This window comes from Electrophorus electricus, chromosome 21 (genome assembly GCF_013358815.1).
Source record: "Electrophorus electricus isolate fEleEle1 chromosome 21, fEleEle1.pri, whole genome shotgun sequence".
Lineage (NCBI taxonomy): Eukaryota > Metazoa > Chordata > Actinopteri > Gymnotiformes > Gymnotidae > Electrophorus > Electrophorus electricus.
In genome coordinates this window covers 4,281,727-4,304,787 of record NC_049555.1, presented here as the reverse complement: position 1 = coordinate 4,304,787, position 23,061 = coordinate 4,281,727, and the positions used below count along the sequence as shown (strand labels likewise).

At 46.3% G+C, this 23,061-nt stretch overlaps 1 protein-coding gene across 4 annotated transcripts; it reads left to right on the top strand.

The window, feature by feature from the left end:
- The first annotated feature begins 251 nt into the window (after positions 1-251).
- gnav1 (guanine nucleotide binding protein (G protein) alpha v1) lies at positions 252-23,029 on the top strand. 4 transcript variants are annotated; one of them, XM_035520980.1, is made up of 12 exons: positions 252-460; positions 581-807; positions 942-1,031; positions 1,140-1,389; positions 1,561-1,652; positions 7,525-7,617; positions 8,470-8,630; positions 13,310-13,438; positions 17,958-18,087; positions 18,518-18,589; positions 19,409-19,496; positions 21,756-23,029. In XM_035520980.1, exons 4-12 carry the CDS (start codon positions 1,251-1,253, stop codon positions 21,944-21,946), a joined length of 1,095 nt encoding a protein of 364 aa, XP_035376873.1. In that variant the 5' UTR covers positions 252-460; positions 581-807; positions 942-1,031; positions 1,140-1,250; the 3' UTR covers positions 21,947-23,029. The 4 variants fall into 4 exon arrangements, with proteins under 4 accessions (XP_035376873.1, XP_026879211.2, XP_026879213.2 ...); XM_027023410.2 differs by lacking the exon at positions 942-1,031; XM_027023412.2 differs by having other exon boundaries at positions 581-1,031; positions 1,107-1,389.
- The last annotated feature ends 32 nt before the right edge of the window (positions 23,030-23,061 follow it).

The following is a 23,061-nucleotide window of genomic DNA, read 5'->3' as shown; positions in this document are numbered from 1 at the left end:
TAACCGAAGTCCGTCTAAAGTGTACACTACAGCACTTACATGTAGTAAAAAAAAAAAAAAGTGGCAGTCCTTAGGAAATATTCCAATGGCGCCGTACATTATACATCTAATAATGGATTTCCTAGTTTCACCACATTGAACACTTCCTTAACCCGTGGAGTGTGAGGGGGTGGTAAAGAAGATTTCCATGCAATTAATATTAATCGCCTAGCGAACCAGTTGACAAAAGGCAGGCGAGCAGGCCTACAGCACGAGCTGGGTGGAGGAGAAACGGGTGTCGGTAGCGGGCTCGTGTCAAACGAGGCGCGCGACCATTCCGTTCGCCACCGTGGGTTTCCAGAATAAATCCGTTAATGGTGTAATTATTGGCGGGTTCGTGGTTGGCTGGATCTTGTTGACCCCTGTCACAAGTAGGGATTACAATCTTCAATTCTTAGCACAGATTTATGGATCATCTCAAGTACGTATTTTAAAGTTTTTATGTTTGCATATACAATAATTTAACACTAAGCAGTTTAATGTTATTCATAACTCTTAGACAATATTTGAAGTATTGTTCAGTTACACTGTTCGCTGTTAGGTGGGTATGTGGGCGTAATCGCTGGCCTGTCAAGACTGCCAGCTAGCTACTTCACTGCATATTCACTCCGAACAAAAGCTACTGGGACTCCCGCATGAGGCTTCTGAATGGCGCGCCGGGTGGCTCGAATACCTACAGCGCGAAGCCGTCAGGAATCGCCTGCCGCTCAGGTGACGGGAGTCCGAAAGTGACGTCACTTCCGTTCGAACGCTGGCACTTCAGTAGAGGTGAATTGCATGAGATTAGAGAATTCCGACATAAAACGAACGCGCGTTTTGTGCGGTTGTCTGGTAGGGCAGGCTGCCTAGTTTTGTTTTGTTTTGTTTTGTTTTGTTTTTTTCTGTCTGTCCACCGGATACAGCCGAAGTAACGTAACCGGGAGCAGAATTCAAAACTCTTTTTTTTTTTTTTTTGCCTACACCGAGGAATCTTCGGTGTTTTGTAAACGAAGGTGAGGGAACGCTTCGTTCAGGTAACAGACTCTAAGGAGAGTTTAGGAACTATAACGACACTATTCTGTTTTCAGTTTTGGTCTACTGTTTTGTTTCCCCCCACCCAGAGAACCTTCGGTAAACGCTGCTCGGGACACCGACGCGTGTATAAATCTTGTTCGCACCAGCCGAGAAGTTTAAAGCAGGGTGAGCGCTATGCGCTGTGTCGGCGGGATACCATGAGAGAGATGGGTCTGTGTTTCGGCTCCCAGCTCACGGAGGAGGACAAGGCGGCGAAGATTCACAGCGCCAGCATAGACCGAGACCTGTATGAATATGCGAAGCGAGATATGAACGTGGTGAAGATTCTTATGCTTGGTGAGTAGGTTCACGTTTATTCTCTCAGTGCAATTTGAAGTTGGGATTTAAAGGTCTCACTTCACGTTTAGTTTAGTGGTTGAGTGCAGGAACCTGTAGGCTACTGATGGGAAGGAGGTCACTGTTTAATGAGGAATATGGACCGACACTCCGTGGTTTGTGTGTGTCTAGGGGCTGCTGAAAGTGGGAAGAGCACTCTTGTTAAACAGATGAAGATTATTCATAGCAATGGATTCACCAAGCAAGAGCTGGCCACCTTTAAGGTAAGAGGCACTGGGCAGGTGGATCCTGTGGTCATCCTAGTGGTTTTACTCTCAGGGTGTCTGAGGTGGTAGATAACAAAGCTAACACAATTGAACATTGTATTGCTTTTAAAAGGGGAACTGTTGGATTCCAGTTTGTTAAGCTCAGCCTATGTGGGAAGTGCCTGTTGGACGGAGACTGGGCACAGGCCGTTAGGAAACTTGTATAATGAAATCTGGGTTCAAAAGATGTCCCTCGTACTGTAAGCTGAAAACAAGTGTAAACATCTAAAATATTTTTGCATTCCCTGCTATAGCTGTTAAAATATTTCCAGTTTGGTCTTGGCACTTGTTCAGGGTGCTCATTGTCCATGGTGATCAGGACACCCAGGACTGGGTGTGAAAGGAAACGTGACCTTGGACTTCAGTGCTCCTCTCTGACTGAAACATTCCATGGGATTCCACATTTGTCACTCGCCTGATCCGGCCTTAATTCTGATAATCACATCTTCAGATAAATCCCTTATACACACTCCTCTCTGTCTCTCTCTCGTGTGTGTACACATACACAGCAGATGTGGACTCTTTAGCCCATTAAGCATTTGCTGTCTTCTGACCTGCACTGGTACAGTAAGTCACAAATCCAAATGCTCAGTAGACGTTGGCATCCCTGTTTGTTGGCAAGGAGTTCTCAAGTTCTTTACTGCACATGTTTGTTATTAACTCTCTAAACGCCAAACACTAAACTCCAAAATGCTAATGTTAAAAATGAATGGAAGGACAGGTATAGCACAGAGAAAAGCAGATCACTCCAAGTTGGATATAGTTGTCGTTTAATTTTTACTCATCAGTACTCTCTGTGTGTGTGTGTGTGTGTGTGTGTGTGTGTGTGTGTGCGCGCACATGGGCGCAGGGTGGGCTACACCATGTGTGCTCTCGTTCAAAGGCTTAATCATGTTTGTGTTCCCACAAACACACACTTGCCTATTCTTCTTTACTCTGCCTTGGGCATCCATGGCAGAACATTAAATTGCTTACTAAGAGTGAAGCTGTGCAGGATCTGAAGTAGACTTTGTTCTGCCACACTTGCCAGACAGCCTGTGTTGTTCATTCTTTGCCTCTGTATTCCTGTGTTCTGGCCTGTTCTTACTGGGTTTTAAACTGGAGTCAATCTTCTCCCATTTCTCACATATTATTATATATTTCAAGTGGAAATCAATTTTTGCAGGCTGACTTTTAATAGCTGTGTACTGACGACTCACTACAGGGAAACTGATATAACTTTTAAGAATCAAAAGTACTGGCAGATGCAGAGTTTCACTACCGAGTGTGACATCAGTGTGTTCTCATATTGGGTTGGTACCATTTTAGGTGCCACCTTGTTCCATGTTGGCTGATGGTCACTGGCTTTATGCCAGGAATTTCCATAAGCCAGTGGGGGGAAAAAACATGAACAGACAGGCCTGTTTGCGTGCACACACATCCCTAGGCCTCTTTTGATGATGTGATCTGGTTGACCTCACTGACTTCATGGAAGGTCTATCTCTTGCTACCATGCTTTTCCTCTTTCTCTGAACAGAGTTAATGTGTGTGGGTGTGGAGGTGTAGGTGTGTACATGTGGAGGTGTATTCGTCTGAGTGATGTAATGAATAACTACCAAATTCTTATAGTATAGTCATTGGCTAAGACCTTTCTAATAAAATACTGTTTCTCCCCCATTCTCTCTCTCTCTCTCGGCCAACATCTTGATTTTGAGACACTTTCCCACCACTTCTTATGGTTTGAGCTCTTTTGATTATTATTATTATTATTATTATTATTATTATTATTTTATTTTTTTTACATTTTACACATCTTTTTTGATGATGTAGATTAACAGTAGATTGATCACGAGGACTGAAATTTGCAGCCTCGAGAGCTTTCAGACGATACCTGACATGTGGCAAGGGGCAAGCCTATGCATTTACACGCAGGACTGGATTTAGTCCAACCATAACAAACCTTTCTATCCTTGCGTAGTCGCTAGTACAGGCACACTAGTTTTTATAACTTACGTGCGTTAATTACTGGCGTCTGACTGAAGCTTGTTTCACAGCATTCCTCGTGCCTTTTAAACGCCATCAAGAGCGGAAGATTAAACCAATCAACTGCTTCTTGCGAGCTGCCTGCCGGGGTGTGGGAAGGCTTGCAGTCTCCGTCGTGCATTTTGACGGCAGCGTCCTATCGAATGTGATCACAGGATGGCAGCGCCGTGCCCTGTCTTAAACTGCACCAGGAGGCATGTCGGGTCACGCCATTGCGGCCCGAGCCGAACAGAAGCGCTGCTCTAGTGAGGTGCGAAGTGAATCTCGGTGTCGGTGCTAATTCTGCCTGGGAGGCTGGCGATGTGAACTTCTCCTCTTGAGCCTGATTCTTCTACATTATTTTGTTTCAAGGAGGTCAAATTAGGACACCATGCACACACCACGCACATGTACAGTAAGAACCATAATTGTGGCTTGCACAGCATTGTACATAAGGTCCGAGACCCGAAAGAAGCCTATAATCCAAAAAGCCCTGGTTTGCTTTTAAAACAGTATCTACTGGTCTGTCAGCTACCACTGTGGGCTTAGGGAAGGGTGTGGTTGGGCCTCTCTGTCTGCATGATGAGTGTTTGCATTGTGTACGTGACAAGTGGTGTGTTTGTGGGAAAATGTAACGGAAAACACTTCCGTTTCTGTGATTGGTTGTTTCTTCACTCTCACGCTGTAGTTTCCACTGTGACCTTCATCTCACATTTCTAGATATTACACCGTTCTGTCCTTTCTGACTTGTGATTCTTTTAGCACCTCCCCCATTTCAGCATTTTATCAGTTTGGAATGGGTTGATGCATGTTATTGTTTTGCTCAGTAGCCTTGCTGATTATTCATGACTTCCAGGTCACTCAGATGCTCTGTAAACAACTTAAGAATTTGAACATTATAGAACTCTGTAGTTTAAGAGTTTGCAGTTCTCAGGGGAGCCAACTGAGAATTCCAGAAGGGTATCAGGGAAGGCTAGTGATACTGTATCATGGTATAGATTACATATCAGCCAACCCTCTCGAAACCTGAAGCTCTTTGGATGGCTAATCAAGAGTGTTTGTGTGTGAGTGAGTGAGTGAGAGAGAGAAACACACAGACACCCATAGCTGTCTTTGAAACGGTTCTCACTTTCTAGCAGGTTGACTACAGACCTGCACGCTTGACAAGTATTTCTATACCTTGTTTGGATACAAGCGTCTCACCTCACCAGCATGTTTCATCATGCTTACATAAACTGACTGTGGCTGTCTTTGTTCATTTATTCAGTTGTTAATTAACATGCATCCAGGTTTTTTAAGTGGTCTCTATGTTGAAGGTTTTGTAAGTCTCCTGTTATTGAGAGGCATTTGAGTGGTAGCTCAGTGGTTAAGATACTTGACTTGTAATCAGAAGGTTGCTGGTTCAAGCCAGACCCTTAACCCTCAATTACTCAAGTTGTACTCAGCCATAATTGTAAGTTGCTTTGGATAAAAGTGTCACCTAAATGCCATAAATGTAAAAGTATAAATATCAGAAGTACTAGATAAAGGCACTAAACAATAAGAAGATTCCTGAACTGTGGAAAAACATGGAAAGGCTTTTAAACAAACATGCATTCTCCTGCTCTGTCCCAGAGAGCAAACGGCCAGTTGGGCAAGGCAAAAAAATGCGTTTGTTTTGGCCAGCCTGAGCAGGGAGGAGGGGGAAAGCATTTGAGAGGCTCACGAATCGTGCTGCACTCAACCGGTGCACGATGCAACTGAAGGGAAAGCTTTTAGCGATGCACAAATCTTTGCTTTGCTCTGCAGGAGGAGAACCCAGTTCAGTGCTACACCTCTTGTGCCCATTTAAAGTAATGGCTGATTTTAGAAGCTTATTTTTTTTCTCATGCACAAGGGGTGAGTGATGGGCATTTTTGAGATCAAGCAACAACTTTGAGATCAAACATACAACTATGTTGTAAACAATAGCAATATAATGGTCACACATTCTCTATTACAGTTTTGCCAACATGCGTCAACCTTTCAAGGATTTAAAAGCACATTAATGCCTTTTTGAAAAGAATCTCCTTTCCCCAGTTGATCTGACATCAGCTCGGTTCACTGTCAGGACCTGTCTGTTTCACACGTCTCCAAGTGAGACTACTGGTCTAAAATCAGCTTTTCACTGAATTTGCAATTATGAGCATATACATTAGAAGTCTATACCCAAGAATGGCACCCTCGATGTTCAATATGACCCAGACTTCTGAAGCAAGATCCACTGCTTCTGTCTTGTTTGTTTATACCTATAATAGGTTTACTGGTGAAAGGTCAGATGTAAGGGGGCAGCCCGGAGTTAATCCTTCCCTCATGATGCCCTCTGGATGTGTTTTACCCCAGACCGGTGTCAGACTGCAAGCAAGCTCATTCTGTAATGGGCTTCTGCCTGACGTGCTGCGCTGCACATATGACACACACATGTATTTAATGTCTAGTCTCTGTGAGCTACACTATGTCTCAGGGGAGACGCAGTCCATATCTCATTAAGCTCAGTAGTTTCTGGGGATTTATGGACGTTCTTGTCTACCCTCTTTTGATGATGTCTCTCCCCCCGCAAACAGACGAAGCCCTTCTGGGGTTTCTGTCTTGATGATGACGCCCCAGCCACCTGTGTGTTTCCAATTAGTTAAGGCCTAGCGTACGTCGCCGAACGAGCCGGCACCGCTTGCCGAGCACGCCGACATCGCAATTAGTACGCATGCCGCGTGAGCCTGTCGCGCGGTCTGACGCCGTAATTAGTATGCGTGACGAATCGACAGCCTCCTTCAGGAGGTGGCGGGCGTCGAGCCGACAACGGCCCAGTGGGGATGGCGGTATCGGCCCACCACAGCAGCGCCCTAACCCTGTAGACCGCAGATAATGAGACTCGGGCTCGATGGAGCTGAGATGATGGGGAAGTTGATTTCTTATCTCTCTCTCGCACACACACCCACACGCGTGCGCGCGCACACGCATATATATACACACACGCACGTGCACGCACACCTGTTTGATATGAGGTGTTTTTCTCAGTTTCACTTGTGCTCTCACTGTCGCTCACTCACACACACAATAAATAAATAAATAAATATATGTGTGTGTATAAAATTCCACACTCGCTGCATACGTAAACACACGTGCGTCCACGTGCGCACTGGGTTATTGCTGTATTACAGCTAGAAGCCCTCAGCCACAGCAGACGCAGAGCATTAGAATCAGACAGGGACGCTCTTCTCCCAGTTTTCCTATTTATTAAGTTAGAATTGCACCGACTGACGTGACTGTTTAGATGCAGGATTAAAAATTTGGCTACAAGGGAACAGAGGATTTGAAAGTTTAAATGAGATTAAAGAAACTTGAAGCAAACTGTGTGTGTGTGTGTGTGTGTGTGTGTGTGTGTGTGTAACAGAGTGCAACCCCCCCACTCTCCTCCACACAGCTCCTCTCCACTCTCCTCCACACAGCTCCTCTCCCCTCTCCTCCACACTCTCCTCCACACAGCTCCTCTCCCCTCTCCTCCACACAGCTCCTCCACACTCTCCTCCACACAGCTCCTCTCCCCTCTCCTCCACACTCTCCTCCACACAGCTCCTCTCCCCTCTCCTCCACACTCTCCTCCACACAGCTCCTCCACACAGCTCCTCTTCCCGGCCTTTTCCCAGATCAAACCCCCGCTGAAGTGCTACATATCACTCTACATCTATTCTGCCTTTCATTGTTCACATTTTTATGCTTGAACATGTGGTGTGTCTCTCTCTCAGAACACACACACACACACACACAGGCTGTGTGTGAGGTGTAACGTGGTAATGTTTTGCTCTGTTTTCAGCCAGCTGTGCTGGACAATCTGCTGACGTCCATGAAGTTTGTGCTGTATGGGATGGGCATGCTGAGAATCAACCTGGCCAACAGCAAGAACAAGGTCTCCACTTTCACTTGCGGTCTCTCTCTGCTCTTTTCCCTCATTCCTTCTTTCCCTTTCTCCCTTCCACTCTCTTACCCCGTCCTTCACATACCCATGCCCCACGTGATCCTCAGGGCCATGTGACACGCTGACTCTGGCCTGTGTCAGTGACCTCGCTATTACGCGCTGTGATTTATCACTGTCTAATGAATGCTGACCGATTCATTAGTTGCAAAGTTGTAAGGAAATCACGGCCGCATTTTCTCTCCTGCAGTGCTCAAAATGCACACCAGGTGTCAGTATCTCTTTGGAACTCCTGGTTTTCTGCCTCAAACCCACACGGAAACCTGTCTGTGCAGCTCCTCCAATGTTTACTCAGCCATGGCCGATTAGACTGTTAGTTCACTTCTGGAACGTTCCAGAACGGCCTCAGAACCCCGGGACGGCCACCGCATTCCTAAAGCATCCCCCTCGTTCTCTCTGTTTCTCCAGTCAGAGAGCCAAAGACAGCTGGCGCAGTGCAGTAGTGTAGCAGTCTTGCAGATGTATTGTTTTAAGCCCGATCAGACGTGCGTGCTGTAATTACTGGTGATTAGCGGTGCCTGAGCAGCTAATTATCGTGTCATAGTCAATGGCCTTACAGATGGCTGCAGGCGGTGCAGAGCGTTTTACACACACCTCTACGCCCACCCTTTCAGACTCCAGTCCCTTTCTACAACATCTTGCTTTCTGTCTGTGGGCGTCGCTGTGTGTTGTTGTTGTTTTTTTTTTTTTTTTTTTTTTTTTTTTTAAGCAGCAGCGTTCTGTCTTTTTTAATAGACGATTGTAAAATGGATGACTTTTTGTGTGTGTGTGCTTTTGTGCGTGCAGGTCCACGCTCACACCGTGCTGTCCTGTGGGCGGTGTTTTGATGAGGAGCAGGTGCTGTTTCCCTTCATTAGCCACGCCCTGTCCTGCCTGTGGGCGGATCAGGGGGTCCAGTCCGCGGCGACGCGCGGATATGAGTATGAGCTCAACGACTCGGCGCTTTAGTGAGTGAAACGCACCACAGTGAGCTACACTTCGGTACCTGAGCACACGTGGCAACAGCTCCTTGGGAGCTGATTTTGGCTGGATGAGTCGAGTTTGACACCATGTACGCAGGAGCTTGTCTTTAGTACTTTCAACTCTAAAAAGAGCTGGAAATGATTTGAATCTTCCTCAGTCAGGTCGAAGAATCGGTTAAGTGAGGTTCTGAGCGACCTGTGGGCCGATGAAGTTCTAACCAAACCACATGCTCGTATAGGTTAAAATTGCTCCTAATTTAAAGGCTTGGTAATCTGTAGCTCTGAGGAGAGTCATTCCGGGAGCGGTTTGATTCAAGGCTGCACATCTTTTGCATATCGCATGCATATATTTAACAGACCCAAACTGATCACAGTTTAAATGGGCCCAAGAACGTTCATTGAGCTTTAATTGACGAGTTGACCTTGGCGGCGACCTCTGGCGTTCCATGACTGCTACGCTCCATGGGGTCCGGCAGGATTTCCTGGCTTCTCCAAAAGTGTCATGTTGTATGTGCAATGCCGCTACACCAAACGTGTTGGGTAGAATGTGGAGCGCCACTGCCAAAGGGGGTGTGTGTGTGTGTGTGTGTGTGTGTGTGTGTGTGTGTGTGTGTGTGTGTGTGTGTGTGTGTGTGTGTGTGTGTGTGTGTGTGTGTGTGTGTGTGCGTGCGTGCGTGGGTGGGAGGGGAGGGACTAAACCAGTGTTCTACGGTAATATTTTTGTCAAAATGCCGGTGCTATAAATATTAATATAAAATTATATTCATTATATATTTTTGTGTGCGTGTGAGAGCGTTGGTGGGGGGCATTAAAGCAAGCTAATATTATGAAACCTTCATTAAACAATACCTAATGTCATACGTGTCTTTAGTTAGGGGCCCTAAACCGTCCATTACGATAAACTAACTTACAGGTCTGATAGTTAGGTAACGACTTTCGCGTTCCGTTAAGCTGCTCACATCTTTTAGTCGAGCAGGCTAATTTTCTTGTGAAGCCCATTGTTCCGGTTCCGTGTATTGCGAAATGCGTTTTAATTCACGTTTAATGCAAACCAGGTAAAGCGGTGCGCTACTCAGGTCAGAAGCTCCTAAAAAAAAAAAAAAAAAGCAAATGGAATTTTAATTTAAGAAGGCTCAGATATGAGCAATTTTTTTTCCCTGCAACTAAACCCCAAGAGGGTAATTATTTAAACTGGGCAGCTTAGAACTCCCTTGTCGCAAGGGTGTGTGTGTGTGTGTGTGTGTGTGTGTGTGTGTGTGTGTGTGTGTGTGTGTGTGTGTGTGTGTGTGTGTGTGTGTGTGTGTGTGTGTGTGTGTGTGTGGTACGCTGGTCATAGCAAGCGAGGATCAAAGTTAAAAGGGTGGGATGGGGTGTGTGAACTTGTACTTGTGAGGATCAACTGTGTACGCAACAAATTCACTGCAGTAGTAATATGTCCAGACATCCTTGTGGGGTCCTTTTTGCCAGTATGTTTTGCTTACATTTCTTCGGATAATTTGTCAAATAAAACATACAAAACTGTTAGGATGGGGTTCTGTTCTTACAGTAACAATCTTTGAAGTCAGCATGAGACCTCATATAATCAGTAATACATAATCCTGTGTGTGTGTGTGTGTGTGTGAGTGAGTGAGGGCACTGAACAGAGACCCAAACCTAATAAGGGGATGAGTGTGGGCAGATTACACTGGCCACCTGATTTTGTGTGTGTGTGTGTGTGAGAGAGAGATGGCAGAGGGCCTGCTTGGTGCGCTTACTCTCAGTCAGATGTGCAGCAGGGTCAGTCTGATCATTCCAAAAACCAACCTCAACCATCTGAAAGCACAGCAATCCCTCCTTCACAGGGTTTGTCGTGTGTGTGTGTGTGTGTGTGTGTGTGTGTGTGTGTGTGTGTGTGTGTGTGTGTGTGTGTGTGTGTGTGTGTGTGTGTGTGTGTGTGTGTGTGACGTTTGGCTACTGTTACACATGGTTGGTTTTGACATCATCAACACACGGGATGACACTGTTTTTGTTGCCATCAATTCATCTCTGTTTTGAGATTCTGCTGAATCTGGTTAAATATGTGCATTCTATCTCTCTGTCTCTCTGCTGTCTATGTATCCTTCTATGAGTCTTTTTTCCTCTCTCTTCCATCTTGAATATACTGCATAAGACGTGAAAACGGGGAGAACGAGAAGATAATAAGATGGACCCTGATTGATGTCTTGTCCAATGATTTCTCTTCTGTGGTAGGCTATAAATATGCTAATTTCCTTTTTTGGGGTCAGATGAGTTTTTGTACCAGAAACTTGGCGAGGCAGATGAACACCGCCGACTGGGATGTGCGCCTCTGTGAAAATCTAGACGTGTCGCCGTGTTCGTGATCATCTTGCAACACGGTCACCTTTTGAGTCTAAAGGGCCTCTAAGCTGCCCTGCGGGGGGGGGGGGGGGGGGGGGGGGGGGGGGGGGAGGTAGACCCAGGGCAGAGTTGGAGCGCGGAGGGGCCGCCCGCGTTGTGCTCGCCTTCGCGCCATCGTTCGGTGTCTCGCAGCTTCCTTTCTTTTGCTTCACCTTCCTGTGTGCAGAAGGACCCTAAACCACAGTATAAACAGTCTGCGAGCGTCTTTAGTGCCGTTATCCGTCACGCGTGCAGGGGAAGAACCTCAGAATAACTGACTGACAATCGTTGAAGCTAATGCATCACACATTCGTAATGGAGCCTTGCCTCGTTCCGTAAACGTTTTCAAGTATTGCAGGGCACAGTATCAATTTGCACCATCACCAGCACACATTATTGATATGATGTTTTGCTTATTCCATGCTGTGTACACAGACAGTAGCGAGCACATTATGGTTAATGATGAAACGATAATGTCATATTACTCTTTTTAACGACGTTTCTGAGAGTGCTTAGTCCTTCCATAACGCCATAGGCTGGAAGCGTGTGAAATTGGGCCAGCCCTGGTTTTTCCATGTTATTCTGGACTATGGGCACGTCCGTGAGGGACAACGGTGCAGGGAAGGCTGGAAAAGGTCTGTAGTTTTTGGGGGAAGTCGGCGTATTCCCCTGTGACGACGCCAGTTGCGTGTCGTGAGTGTAAGCAGAGATATACAGGATGCTTTTTGTGTGTGTGCGTGCGCGCCAGCCGCAGGGGGTGATGAGCCGCAGCACTGGGTTACGTTGATCACTGATGTGCAGCAAGTCTGTCTGCTGGTGACGGTAGGTGTGTGTGTGTGTGTGTGTGTGTGTGTGTGTGTGTGTGTGTGTGGTGGGGGGGGGGTTGTGGGGAACGACACTAAGACAGGATCTTGACCGTCACCTCCTGCTGGGAGCTGCTGAGATCTTAAAGCCAGTATAGCCACTGTGGTGTGCCGTCCCACACGCGCACACAGAAAATCCCTGGAGCCAAATTAAAACTGACTGTTTATCCACGTATAACTGTGCACAGTTTTTGTATTGGAATTTAGCCTCACAACTGAGTCTTTTGCTAGTCTTTTAACAGTACACCTGCACTCTGGAACGTAAAAATGCATGTATTTGTAGTCCCAAGCGCGTTCCTGTCCAGGGGGTGTGGTGTTGGGAGGGGCCAGCGATGCGGTCCAGCTCAGCTCAGACCTTGAGGGGAACATCTGAGCAGACCGATGCAGGAATGTTAAGGAATTGCTTTGGCACTTGGAGATGTATGTTTGTGCGTTTTTATTTTCAACTGCATAGCACTATAGTGCTATATGGGGGGTGTGTGCAGGTGTGTGGGGGTTATCCTGGAGGTTCAGGGCAAAAAAAGGAGCAAAGCATCTGAGGAGCTTGTGTCCCTCATCCAGTTCCTTTCAAAAGGGTAGAATGAGTTGTGCTTTATGAATAAAAACACTGTTTGTGTCACTTTAATGACTGTTTTAGGTTTCAAAATCTCTCCAATTAGACATTTTGTCTAGATTTTTGATTGCGTGACAAGCACTTTGAAGTGTTACCTCACTGCAGTGAGTCTTCTGGGAACAGAATCGGTGATCAGTTCAAATTAGGGCACCGACACCAAGACATCAGGCTCTGATGTCATAAACAGCAACAGTCATCGAGAAGAGTGAGAAGCTTCCTAAGCTCCCTATTGTCAAGTTAAACGTTAAAAACCAGTTGCAGCTTGTATGTGTGTGCACACTCGTTAATAAAGCCCCTAGGAGTGCAACGCATAATCCCTCTTTTATTAATGCTAATTACGCATATGCAAATCCTCCATAAGTTGGGTGAATATTGAATTCGGAATATGAATATTCGCAGTGATAACTGGCATATGCTTAAAGCCTCCTCTGGGGCAGGGTTATCACTACCGCAGCCCTGAACAGAGGTTGCACACACTCACAGAAACGCACAGCAATGCAATGCAGTAGTGACTGGGCCTTCTCAGACAGATTAAAACAAGTTTAGATTGCCACTCTGTTTATGCAAATTGTCATGGTTTTCATGTATATGTTAATCTTCATTATTATTAATAATTGTGTGCATAAACACGAAGAAATTCTCCATGTGACTATTTTTTTAATTCTCTTTTGTTAATTATTTGTTTTTGTCTCTCTTCTTTCATCTCTACCTCCACCCCCATCTGTCTTTCTCCCTCCCCTCTACCACCATACTTCTCTCTCTCTCTCTCTCTCTCTCTCTCTCTCTCTCTCTCTCTCTCTCTCTCTGTGTAGTTTTTTTGAAAACATGGCTCGGATCGTTTCTCCGGACTATGTGCCCACAGAGATGGACGTGCTGAGGGTGAGAATACGGACCACCGGTGTCATCGAGACCCAGTTTAAGGTCAAACACCTGGTCTTCAGGTAAAACGCCGGCCACCGCCGGCTCCCCCAAACGCCACCCCTCTCCCCTACTCCGCGCTTCGCTTTCATTAGTGACCGTCTGCAAGGGGAACCCATTCAGTTTTGTCACATTGATTTAGTTTCCTCCTGCTGTCGACACCCATCACGCCATCTCCAATACATCCCCCGACACGGGTCGTGTTTATCTGTGACTCGTGGTCGTGACTGAGCGATCGTTTGATGCCTCACCGGCTTAAGTGACATTAGGATTCCCTCAGCTGACGGGCTCCTTCCTCCGAGCGGTAATGATTGCCTCCGATTTGAGCGCTTATCACTTCTGAGATCAACTTCATGGAGGTCTGAGGGGCAGAGGGGGATTCGTTAAGTTTTTGTTTATTTATTTTGTGGCAAGCCTGTTCCCTCTCGTAGAGTGGCGGACGCGGTCTTGCGGCCGAGCGCCTCTGGCGCCAGCAGCACCCCCTGTTGTTCATATGGTGGTATTTACTGGGACAGGAACCTGGGTCAGCCAGCTTACCTTCCTGTATTCACACCCTCTGCTTCCTCTTTTCCTATTTAAACAAAGCTGAGCTTTCGTGCTGAAAACGGACGTGCCATGGGCCGTGCATCCAGGGGCGGACGTCCCGGCGTCCTTTACGGGACGGCGGAGGCCTCGGAAACGCGTTCCGCTCGTAAAGGCACAGCTGTTTCGGGAGCGGGTGCCCCTGTGGTCGTGCGCTCTCTGAACGCCTCCAAACGCCAACCGTTTCGGGTGCCATCGTCACGCGGCCGGTAAAAACCGGCGAGTGCGCTGGGAGACTTGTGGGTTTGTTTTTTTTGGTTTGGCTTAACAGCTCCTCGAGCATTTGAATGTTAATGGGGACATTTGCAGCCGTGGCGCTCCGTTTCAGACGGGTGGAGGATTATGGGATGTGTTCCGTTTCGCAGGGCTGGCTGGATTCAGCAGCCCTTCTCCCGTCTCATCCATTCAGCTTCACTGAGCTTTTGCACTTACTCCGTCCCCCCTGCGGATTAACTTCAGCACCACCTACATTACGCCTGGTTGCATGAGGATGACTGTAATTTGTTTTTACCTTTCATGACAGCCTTTCATAAACCTTACGGCTCTCTAGAAGCAAAATAAGATGCCACGGTATTAAATATATCCAGGCTGGCTGTTTAGTGCTTTGATATTGTTCTCCCTTTCTTTCTCCCTCTGTTGAGCACTTAAAAACTCAAATTTGCAAAAGATATGAATAACTTTCTGAGCAAAATAAGAAGCAGAAGCTTTAATAAGGCCACAAATAAAATCTGTATGATGCATCAGGAGCATATTGAAATCCAGCTCTCGAAAATCCCATCAGTCCCTGCAGTGGTGCCGCTTCCCTCTCTAAGGCAGATGATGCCGGCGGGGGGGCTGGACCTGCGTTTGGGAGGGGCAGCTTTCCGTTCTGAGCCAATGACAGCTTTCCGTGCTGAGCCACTGACAGCTGTTTGCTTAAGATATGACTGCGTGTTATTAGCAACATGTCAAACTCTCTCTCTCACTCCTTTACCCTCCCCCACATCTTCCTACTGACTTACTACCTGCCCACATCCCTGATACGTGATAAAAAGCTTCCGTGTATCACCGACAACACAGAGGTGTTTGTTTTCCACGTTTTTCCTCTCTTCACTTTCCATGTCTCACTCACTCCGTTTTTTCCTCAGCACACAAGCAGAGCTGAGCTCGTGTGTAAGACTGCGTCAGTGGAATCGGGAACGTGTGCGCTGCCGTCACAAACACGCTGTCATAACTCCTCAGGGACGCATCTGCGAAGACGAGCTAACGTGAGCTAATAGCCGCGACGTGAGCCCTCGCTCAGAGACATGGTGGAGGTCGGAGTGGAGTGTTGACGGAAACGTGCAGCGAGCTGCATGAGAGCAAAGGCTTGGTTTACAGTGGGGATAAATACAATAAAAATTGGCAATAAAAATACGTTTCCGGGAATTTTTAACAAAACTTTGTATCTTCAGAAATGGAATTTTACCAAACAAATTCTTATAAATGTTCTATGATCGGGAACTGTAGTTTTAGGTTTCATACATATTCCTCCTTATGGGAACATGCAACTCTTGCACTCGGGACGTTTGCAGTGGGTCCTTGTTCACCTCCACAGTGCCTTCATCGTCCAGTCCTTGGGCACCTTTCTGCACTTCATACATATTCTCCTTCATGCTCTCCCCGTCCCTCTGATCACACTCATCCACTCGGTCCTTCACCCCAGACGCTACACTGTTGGAAATGGAGCTTTTATGTTGGTTTTTTGCTTTTTTTGTTTATTTGCAGGACCAAAACTCAACTCTGGAACACACTTGCTAATATTTTTTTCATATATCGTCTACCTGGTATTTCAGTATTATAACAGGAACACAAAAGACCATGAAACATGCTAATTGTTTAGCTGCGATGAACATTAAATGTATTCATTCCTGTTAATACACTACACACTTACAGATGCTTTCAACTTTTTAAAAATTTTGCAGTCAATGAAGTAATGCATCAGACAACGTTAAATACTAATACGCCCTTAACTGTAAGAGTTTCACATCCTGACTGCGAGATATTGTCACAGTGTGTGGTGTTGCCCTCAGTTACATTTTAATAGAAGCAACATCTAACAGGATGTGTTTATATAAACGGCATCGAAAAGGTACGGTTAGCGTTTACTTGCACTCATTTAAATTTTTCCATTGTTTCAAATACCAAACAAAATTATTTACTTTTATGCTAAATATGCATTCAATAATAAAAAGTTTAAGTTAAGATATCAATGTCAACATTGTTTCTGAATTTGAAGTCGCATATGACATGATGCACGTTCAAGTGGTGTTGATTGAGGGGGAAAAAAAGGATGGTCCGAGAGCTTCTGTCCTGTTATTTCTTTATTGGCACAGTGAGGACGTTTGTGATTTATGGCCACTGAAGTCGTCATTGACCATGTTCTTACACGGGGCCTAAAGCTCTAAAAGGTACATGGGGCCTAACGGTCACTTGTCGGTGAGAGAAATGCTTTGAAAACCGCCTCTGTCGCGCGTTGTTAGACACGTTCTAAAAATCCGATATATTTGGTCCTGCGTCCGTTTTCCTTCCAAATCTCACCAGGTCATTTGACTCACAGAGGCGTTAAAAGTAATCACGATGTTTCCGGCCAGACTGGAACGCAGCATAAGCACCACCATTACGAAAAAGAGGGAAAAAAAGCAACATATGTACAGAATGAATCGGGCAGCGTCATAAAAGCCCCCACCCCGGGGATCTTTCCGCTACCACTTATTGATTGACCTTTGACCCGACGGCGTTCTCTCTCCTTTGTTGGCGAAGGTCTTGCGCTGTTCTCATCAGAGCGTCCCTTAATTGCACATTCCAACAGTCAGGCGGTGGTATGTTGCGGCGGCAGATTGCAGCCTCATTTCCTGCGGAGTCTGGACGCTGCTCGGTGGCAGTCGTGCCCCCACAAGAAGTGGCGTAGAGCGGCACGCCGTGGAAAGGTAAGTGCAGTTTCAGCTTTCCACGGCGGACCACTCTGCTTACTCACATTCAATATTGAACACTAAAGTACTCTGTTGAAATGGCCCCCAAACTGATTTGCCTTTCTAATTTCGGAGCCCTTTTTTTGTGTTTGGAGCAATCGCTTGTCCGTGCGCACACGAGTGCGTTTAACCAATACTGATGTGCGTCGTTTAGATGCAATGAGACCGAAGCTGCCCATCACGTCTCCATGTGGGGCAAGTCTGCGTGCGTGCGCTGAAATCGAAAGGGTCAACCTCTCGAGTTTCCTCATTGCAAACGTGTGGAAGAAATCTTTTCACAAATACAGCCAGGGGTCAAGAAAAGGACCCTTCACCGGAGACGGAGCGGCGAAGACGGGATGAGACGCAGCACGGAAGCCCACTCTTGCCAGAGAATGACCTTTTCTGTGATGACATGCCAGCGTCTCCGTACAAAGGGTGTGATATCGTGCGTAAATTGAGAGGTATCGGTCCGTCTGCTCTCCCATCTCCCGGCGCGGCCTCTTGATTGGTGCAGACGGCTGGGTTGCAGCTTCTTTTCAGCCAGCACTCGAGTGAAGTCAAATACGGGTCCCGGCGCGCCGCCTTTCCGGCGTCGACACCGCAGCTGGGTCTTCCGTTCAGCTTGGTCTTAAGAAGGGCCGCTTTTTTTTTTTTTTGTCTGTTTATCGGTTCGTGATGGGGCAGACTGCCACACTGCCAGCCCTTCCTCTGTCCACCAGCGCCAGAGCGTGACATGTTTCAGCCACAGGTGCGACACGGTGGGAGGTCTCACCCTCGCGCTAAGCACGAGCAAACATGCTAATTCACGTTAGCCGTTGGGTCTAAAAGCTAGAGCAGGATTTTGAACAAACTCGTTAATGCCGTTGTTTATTTACATTGGCATGTCAGCATAATCCAAGTGAGATGCAGCATGGAGGTACAGGACACAATTTATACTGTTTAATGAGGTTTCTCTGCCTGTCTTCTTTTTCTCTCTCTCTTTCTGTAGGCTGTATGACGTTGGAGGCCAGAGGACGGAGAGGAGGAAGTGGATCAGCTGCTTTGAGGATGTGAGAGCTGTGCTCTTCGTGGTTGCTCTGAGCGGCTACGACATGACGCTGGTGGAAGACCCTTCCATGGTGAGCCCCCCCCCCCCCCCCCCCCCATTTTCTTAATGTCAACAAGCTGCATCGTCGTAGTGTGTGCATTTTTCACTTCTAACCAGAATGCATTTTCATTTCTCCTCAAAAAAGGCCTTCGTGGCCTTGGGAAAACTGGGACGAAATCTCTTTACTTCATTATTGTGATAAAGTTTTGCATATCTCCTCCAAATCTTTATTTTACCTACTGCAGCCTTACCAGTAGAGCACTATACAGGAGAAGAACATAGTTCTGTTGGGCTTCAAAAAATAAGTTTTTATGCTCTCCTTTGCTTCAGTGCAGTCATGGTAATGTGTCAGAGCGACTCAAATGCGTGGCCCGTACCTGTCTTAATAACCTAATGGCCTTTACTCTCTGTGAAAGCCGCGTCCTTAACTGAGTTTGTTTCTGCCTTGTTCGCCCATTCAGAACCGGCTGCAGGAGAGCCTCAAGCTCTTCTCTTCCATCTGCAATAACGTGTTCTTCAGGACCACCTCCATGGTAAGAACCAGGGATTTCGCACCCACGGCTCTCAGCCCGAAGGGGGCGCCGATCGCATTTGAGGGTCACGCTGGCTGGAGAGTTACCTTCCCGGTCGCGTATACTAATGACAGGAACACCGGAGGCATCCACACCCTGTCTCCTTTTCGCTGTTTTTAAAACGACCGTTCAAATCAAATGGAACTGTCCCTTATTCGCATGCATGTTAATTGAGGTCTTTTGATCTAATTGCTGCCGTCACTGAGGAAAATGAAACCGGCAGGTGCGTTCTGGGCTCTCGCCGCGCGTGACTGGTCACCCACGCAGCCTGAACTTATCACGGCCGTCCTGAGAAATGCTTGTTTAACGGCGTGTCTAACGAGCTCGTTTACCTGGCCTCGTTAAGCCCAGTCTCACCACAGCATTACTCGCCCTGCGGTGAGAGAATTAACACTCATTACAGGCCCCAGTCATTAATTATACCATTAGGGCGTGGCCATTGGACACACTTTGTTCCCTCGCTTCTGCTCGCTCACTCACTTCTTTTCTCTCTTTCTCTGTTCTTTCTGCTTTCTCTCTCTCTCTCTCTCTCTCTCTCTCTCTCCTTTGCTGCAGTTCATTTTGTTCTCTCTCTCCATCTCTGTATCTTCTGCATTTGTTTTGCTGTCATGTAATTGTGGGTGAACACAAGCACACAATTAGAAGTGAGAAGAATACCTTTAGGAGTTTTAATTGCCGCCAACAACGCACAAGCATGTTCACTCTTTTATTCATTATCGGGATTGTTTCTCAGGCTTGCTTGTCCTCAGATAAGATAATGGATTAATCCTTATATTCCAGATCTTATTTATGAACAAGATCGATCTTTTTCAAGAGAAGATCCTCCATTCCGGCCGCCACCTAAGACACTACCTGCCACTCTTCAAAGGTGAGACCTGAACTGCAAATTTGCCATGGCGCTAAAACTAAAAGACTTAAAGGTCTCCGCTACACTATAACAAGGGTGGAACAGCTGAGCCCCTGTCGGCCGGTCTCCCGGCTGGTCTCCAGACATCTCCTACTCTTGACGTAGACGGCATGCTGCTGTTAGGAGCTGATTTAATGCAAGCCACATGCGTCCCGAAACTGGTGTGCAAAAGCATTTAAACTGCAAGAGTTTCCTGTATTAGGGGTAAACGTTTTCAAACAAATTATTAAAAGACTTCTCTGCAATGCTGGCCATTGTGAAAATAATAGGGAATGAAATATATTATTTATTGTGGCAGTGTTATTTGCCTTATTTGCATATTAAATGCTTTATAGTACATTAATTCATGTATTATAAATACACATTAATACAGCACAGAGTAGCAATAATTGTTCATCTGTTTTTCAATGGTAAATATATGCAGATGCAGCGAGCTGCTAAGTATTTCTGCCAGACCTCCTGCAGTGGCCTTCTGACACACAGAAAACACTTCTTTTTCACACCCACTGTAACACCATAAACACATCCAACAGCAGGGCAGACACATGGGTTGTAGTCTATAAACGTGCACACGATTGGCATTTATATTAAAAATGAATGTTTCTCTTAAAGGGGGTGGTGAACATAAAAAAAAAAACCAAAACAGGGGCATGCATATTCGTTTCCTTCAAGGTTTTCCAGAGTACTGATCAATTTCCCAATGGGAAGTGCTTTAAAACGTAGTTGTGTGTGTGTTTATTTATAGACGAATGCTTGTATTAGCATGCTGTCTGGACTTAGCATTCCCTATTCTTCTCCATCCATTTGCTTCAGCTTGCTGAAATTGCCTAGACATTTTCTCACAGGCTGCAGCTTTTAAGCCCTGTGACCGATTGACTAGTATGCAGGTTGCGTGCTTCGCTGACGATCTGTGTTTTCAAGACAGCATATCCTGCTCTCTGACTCTGTGTTGGCATGCCCAGGGCCCCTGGACATCTAGTCTTACTCTGTGTAGGCGTGCTCAGGGCCCCTAGACGTCCAGCCTGACTCTCCTAAACTGAGCATTACTTGTCTGAAGAAAGCTTTCTAGCTTTGGCTGCCTGTCTGCACTTTGCATTTAAGCCTAACCAAAAAAACGCCGATTTGGACAGATTCATTTCCCCTTCACACCACTGCTGCGGGACCATTTGTCCAGACGTTTTAAATCACCCAGGAACCGGGGTTCTAGGGTTTCAGGCCTCAACAATAGTCTCAGCCGTTTTTAATCAAGCGCCCATCAGTGTCCTCGGCTTCACCTGTATACTGACTCCCCTTCTGAGAGTAATTACTCTCAGTTCAAACTAAAGCTCTTTTTGCCTGCCAGGTTCTGTGCTTTTGAGCATGTAATCAGATGTAAAACAGACCTGTTTACCTGTGGGAGGTTCACGCCAAGAAGCTGGATGAGTTCGGACCTTTCTTGGCCTTCATCTGCATTCCCTGTAGCTATAAGGGTCAAAGGTCCCTCATATGTATTGGATTGGATTGTGTTTAGATGGATGAAGGCCTTTTTTGGGTGCTCACTGGGTGCTGATTTTCTGTTTGGTCTGCTGGCGTTTTTTGAGACTGTTCTCCAGACTCGCGTCTCTCACCTTCGCACAGTGGTTGCCTGATCTCACTTTCACTCTCTCTCTCCTCTTCTCTCTCTCTCTCTCTTTTTTTTATTTTTATTTTTTTAAAATTCCGTCTAATTTTTTTCTGTTCATTTGCTTACTTTCTTACTCCGTCATAATATCTCTCTCTTTCTGTGATTACACAGACACAGTGAGCAACTCGGTCTCCTCTGCTGCAGAAAGGCAACGGCTCCGTTCATGTTTAATGCATCCATCTGTTCAGTAATGAATGGTTTTCTTGCTGTTTATTGGTTTGCCTTCTGGCTGTTTGTCTTCTGCTAGCAGGCTGTCAGGCATGAGAAGTGCCATCGCTGCTACTCCTGCATTGATGATGGCTACAGAGATTGGTCCGCGCGGCCTGGGAGCGGCGATCTGCCAGCCGGTGTTTTCGGAGCCTTCTCTTTGTGTGTTGTTCAGAAGAACAGACCAAAATAATACAGACATCTAACCCAAAAGGGCTCACAGAGAGCTTAATTAGACATTTTATACACCCTTTCTTTTCCTTTTTCTTTTTTTTCATTCTCTCCTTCTTTTTTTTTTTCCATTTTCACATTCTCTCTCTCTCTCTCTCTCTTTCTTTCTTCCCCTCCAGGTGCTGACTGTGATGTGGATGCTGCTGCCCGATTCATTGCCGCCATGTTTGTGTCTCAGAACACCGCACCTGGGAAACTCATCTTCCATCACTTCACCACAGCGACTGACACCTCCAATGTCCAGGTGGTCTTCCAGGTTGTCATGGACACCATCATCAAGGAGAACCTGGAGGCCATATCTCTGCTCTGAGATCCCTGTTGCACATGACTGTGGTTCCATTTGTTTCGTGCACTGTGTTACAGAAACTAAAACTCTATGCAAAGTTCAGAACTGCACTAGGGATAGGAGACAATACCTTGGTCATTACTGCACTCACACACACACTCACTGATGATTTTTGGGGAATTTGTTGGTTATTTAGTGAAAGCCCAGTCCAGGTCACATACAGTTGCATGATGAGCTATCCAAGGTGCTGAAACAGACTTTACCCTTAGCTGCTGTGGTTGGATTCTGCTAGAAGTAACATTTTAAGGAAACCTACATTAAAAAAGCCCTGACCCAAGGTCCACCTGTAGCGTTTGCACTGCCCATCCTCGAGCATTCACTATCACATGTCACGGCCTGGTTAAGAGTCATCCACCACCCAGAAACTCTAGACATCAGTGACTGGTCAGAAACTCAGGTAAGGTAGCATTGTTGAAGCTACTTTCATATCAGGGTCTGTTTGACAGAAAAGTTCTTCAGCTATAATTTGCATTGTTCCATGAACAGAGGGGGTACCTGATCAGCCAGCCTCCCAAAGTACACCAATCAGTGTCCAAGCAGGGAGGTGGAGATGGAGAGAGATGGATGGGCCCTTCTTTATATTCAGAGTTACTGAAGACATCTCACACTGCAATTCAGTTTGTTGATGCTGTTGTCAAATTTTCCCATTACTCAGTAATGTGAGAGACATTTGGTTTGAACGTTGAAGAGATTTGAGGTGGTCAAATACCTTGGCTTGAGTGTGTGTGTGTGTTTGTCCATTCGTGCATCCAAGAGTGTTTTCCTCATATCAGTATTTGCCAAAGCGTTTTCCCGCGGGTCTGCAAACACCAGTTAATGATCAATTTGCATGTGTGTTTTCACGCCTCTGTCAAATAGCTTTAAAAACGCCTATCATTACCCCCTGCGCACCAGCCACATTTATGGGAATATTTTAATCTTTGTGTTTATAGGCCGAGTTCCTCTCTGAAATGCCCCTCTAGCCTGTTGTTTCAATACAAGCCTAACCCGTCCTGCTGCAGTTATGTAGTTCTTTTCACTTTGTAGTTTTTTCATCCAAGTCTCTCCCCCCCCCCCCCCCCCCCCCTCTCTTGATGCTT

Bases quoted from the DNA above. Each gene is read 5' to 3' on its own strand.
- gnav1 (XM_027023410.2), top strand. From the start codon at position 1,251: ATGAGAGAGATGGGTCTGTGTTTCGGCTCCCAGCTCACGGAGGAGGAC. The intron at 1,653-7,524 runs GTAAGAGGCACT...CTCTGTTTTCAG, and splicing joins AAGAGCTGGCCACCTTTAAG to CCAGCTGTGCTGGACAATCT. The intron at 19,497-21,755 runs GTGAGACCTGAA...CTTCCCCTCCAG, and splicing joins CTACCTGCCACTCTTCAAAG to GTGCTGACTGTGATGTGGAT.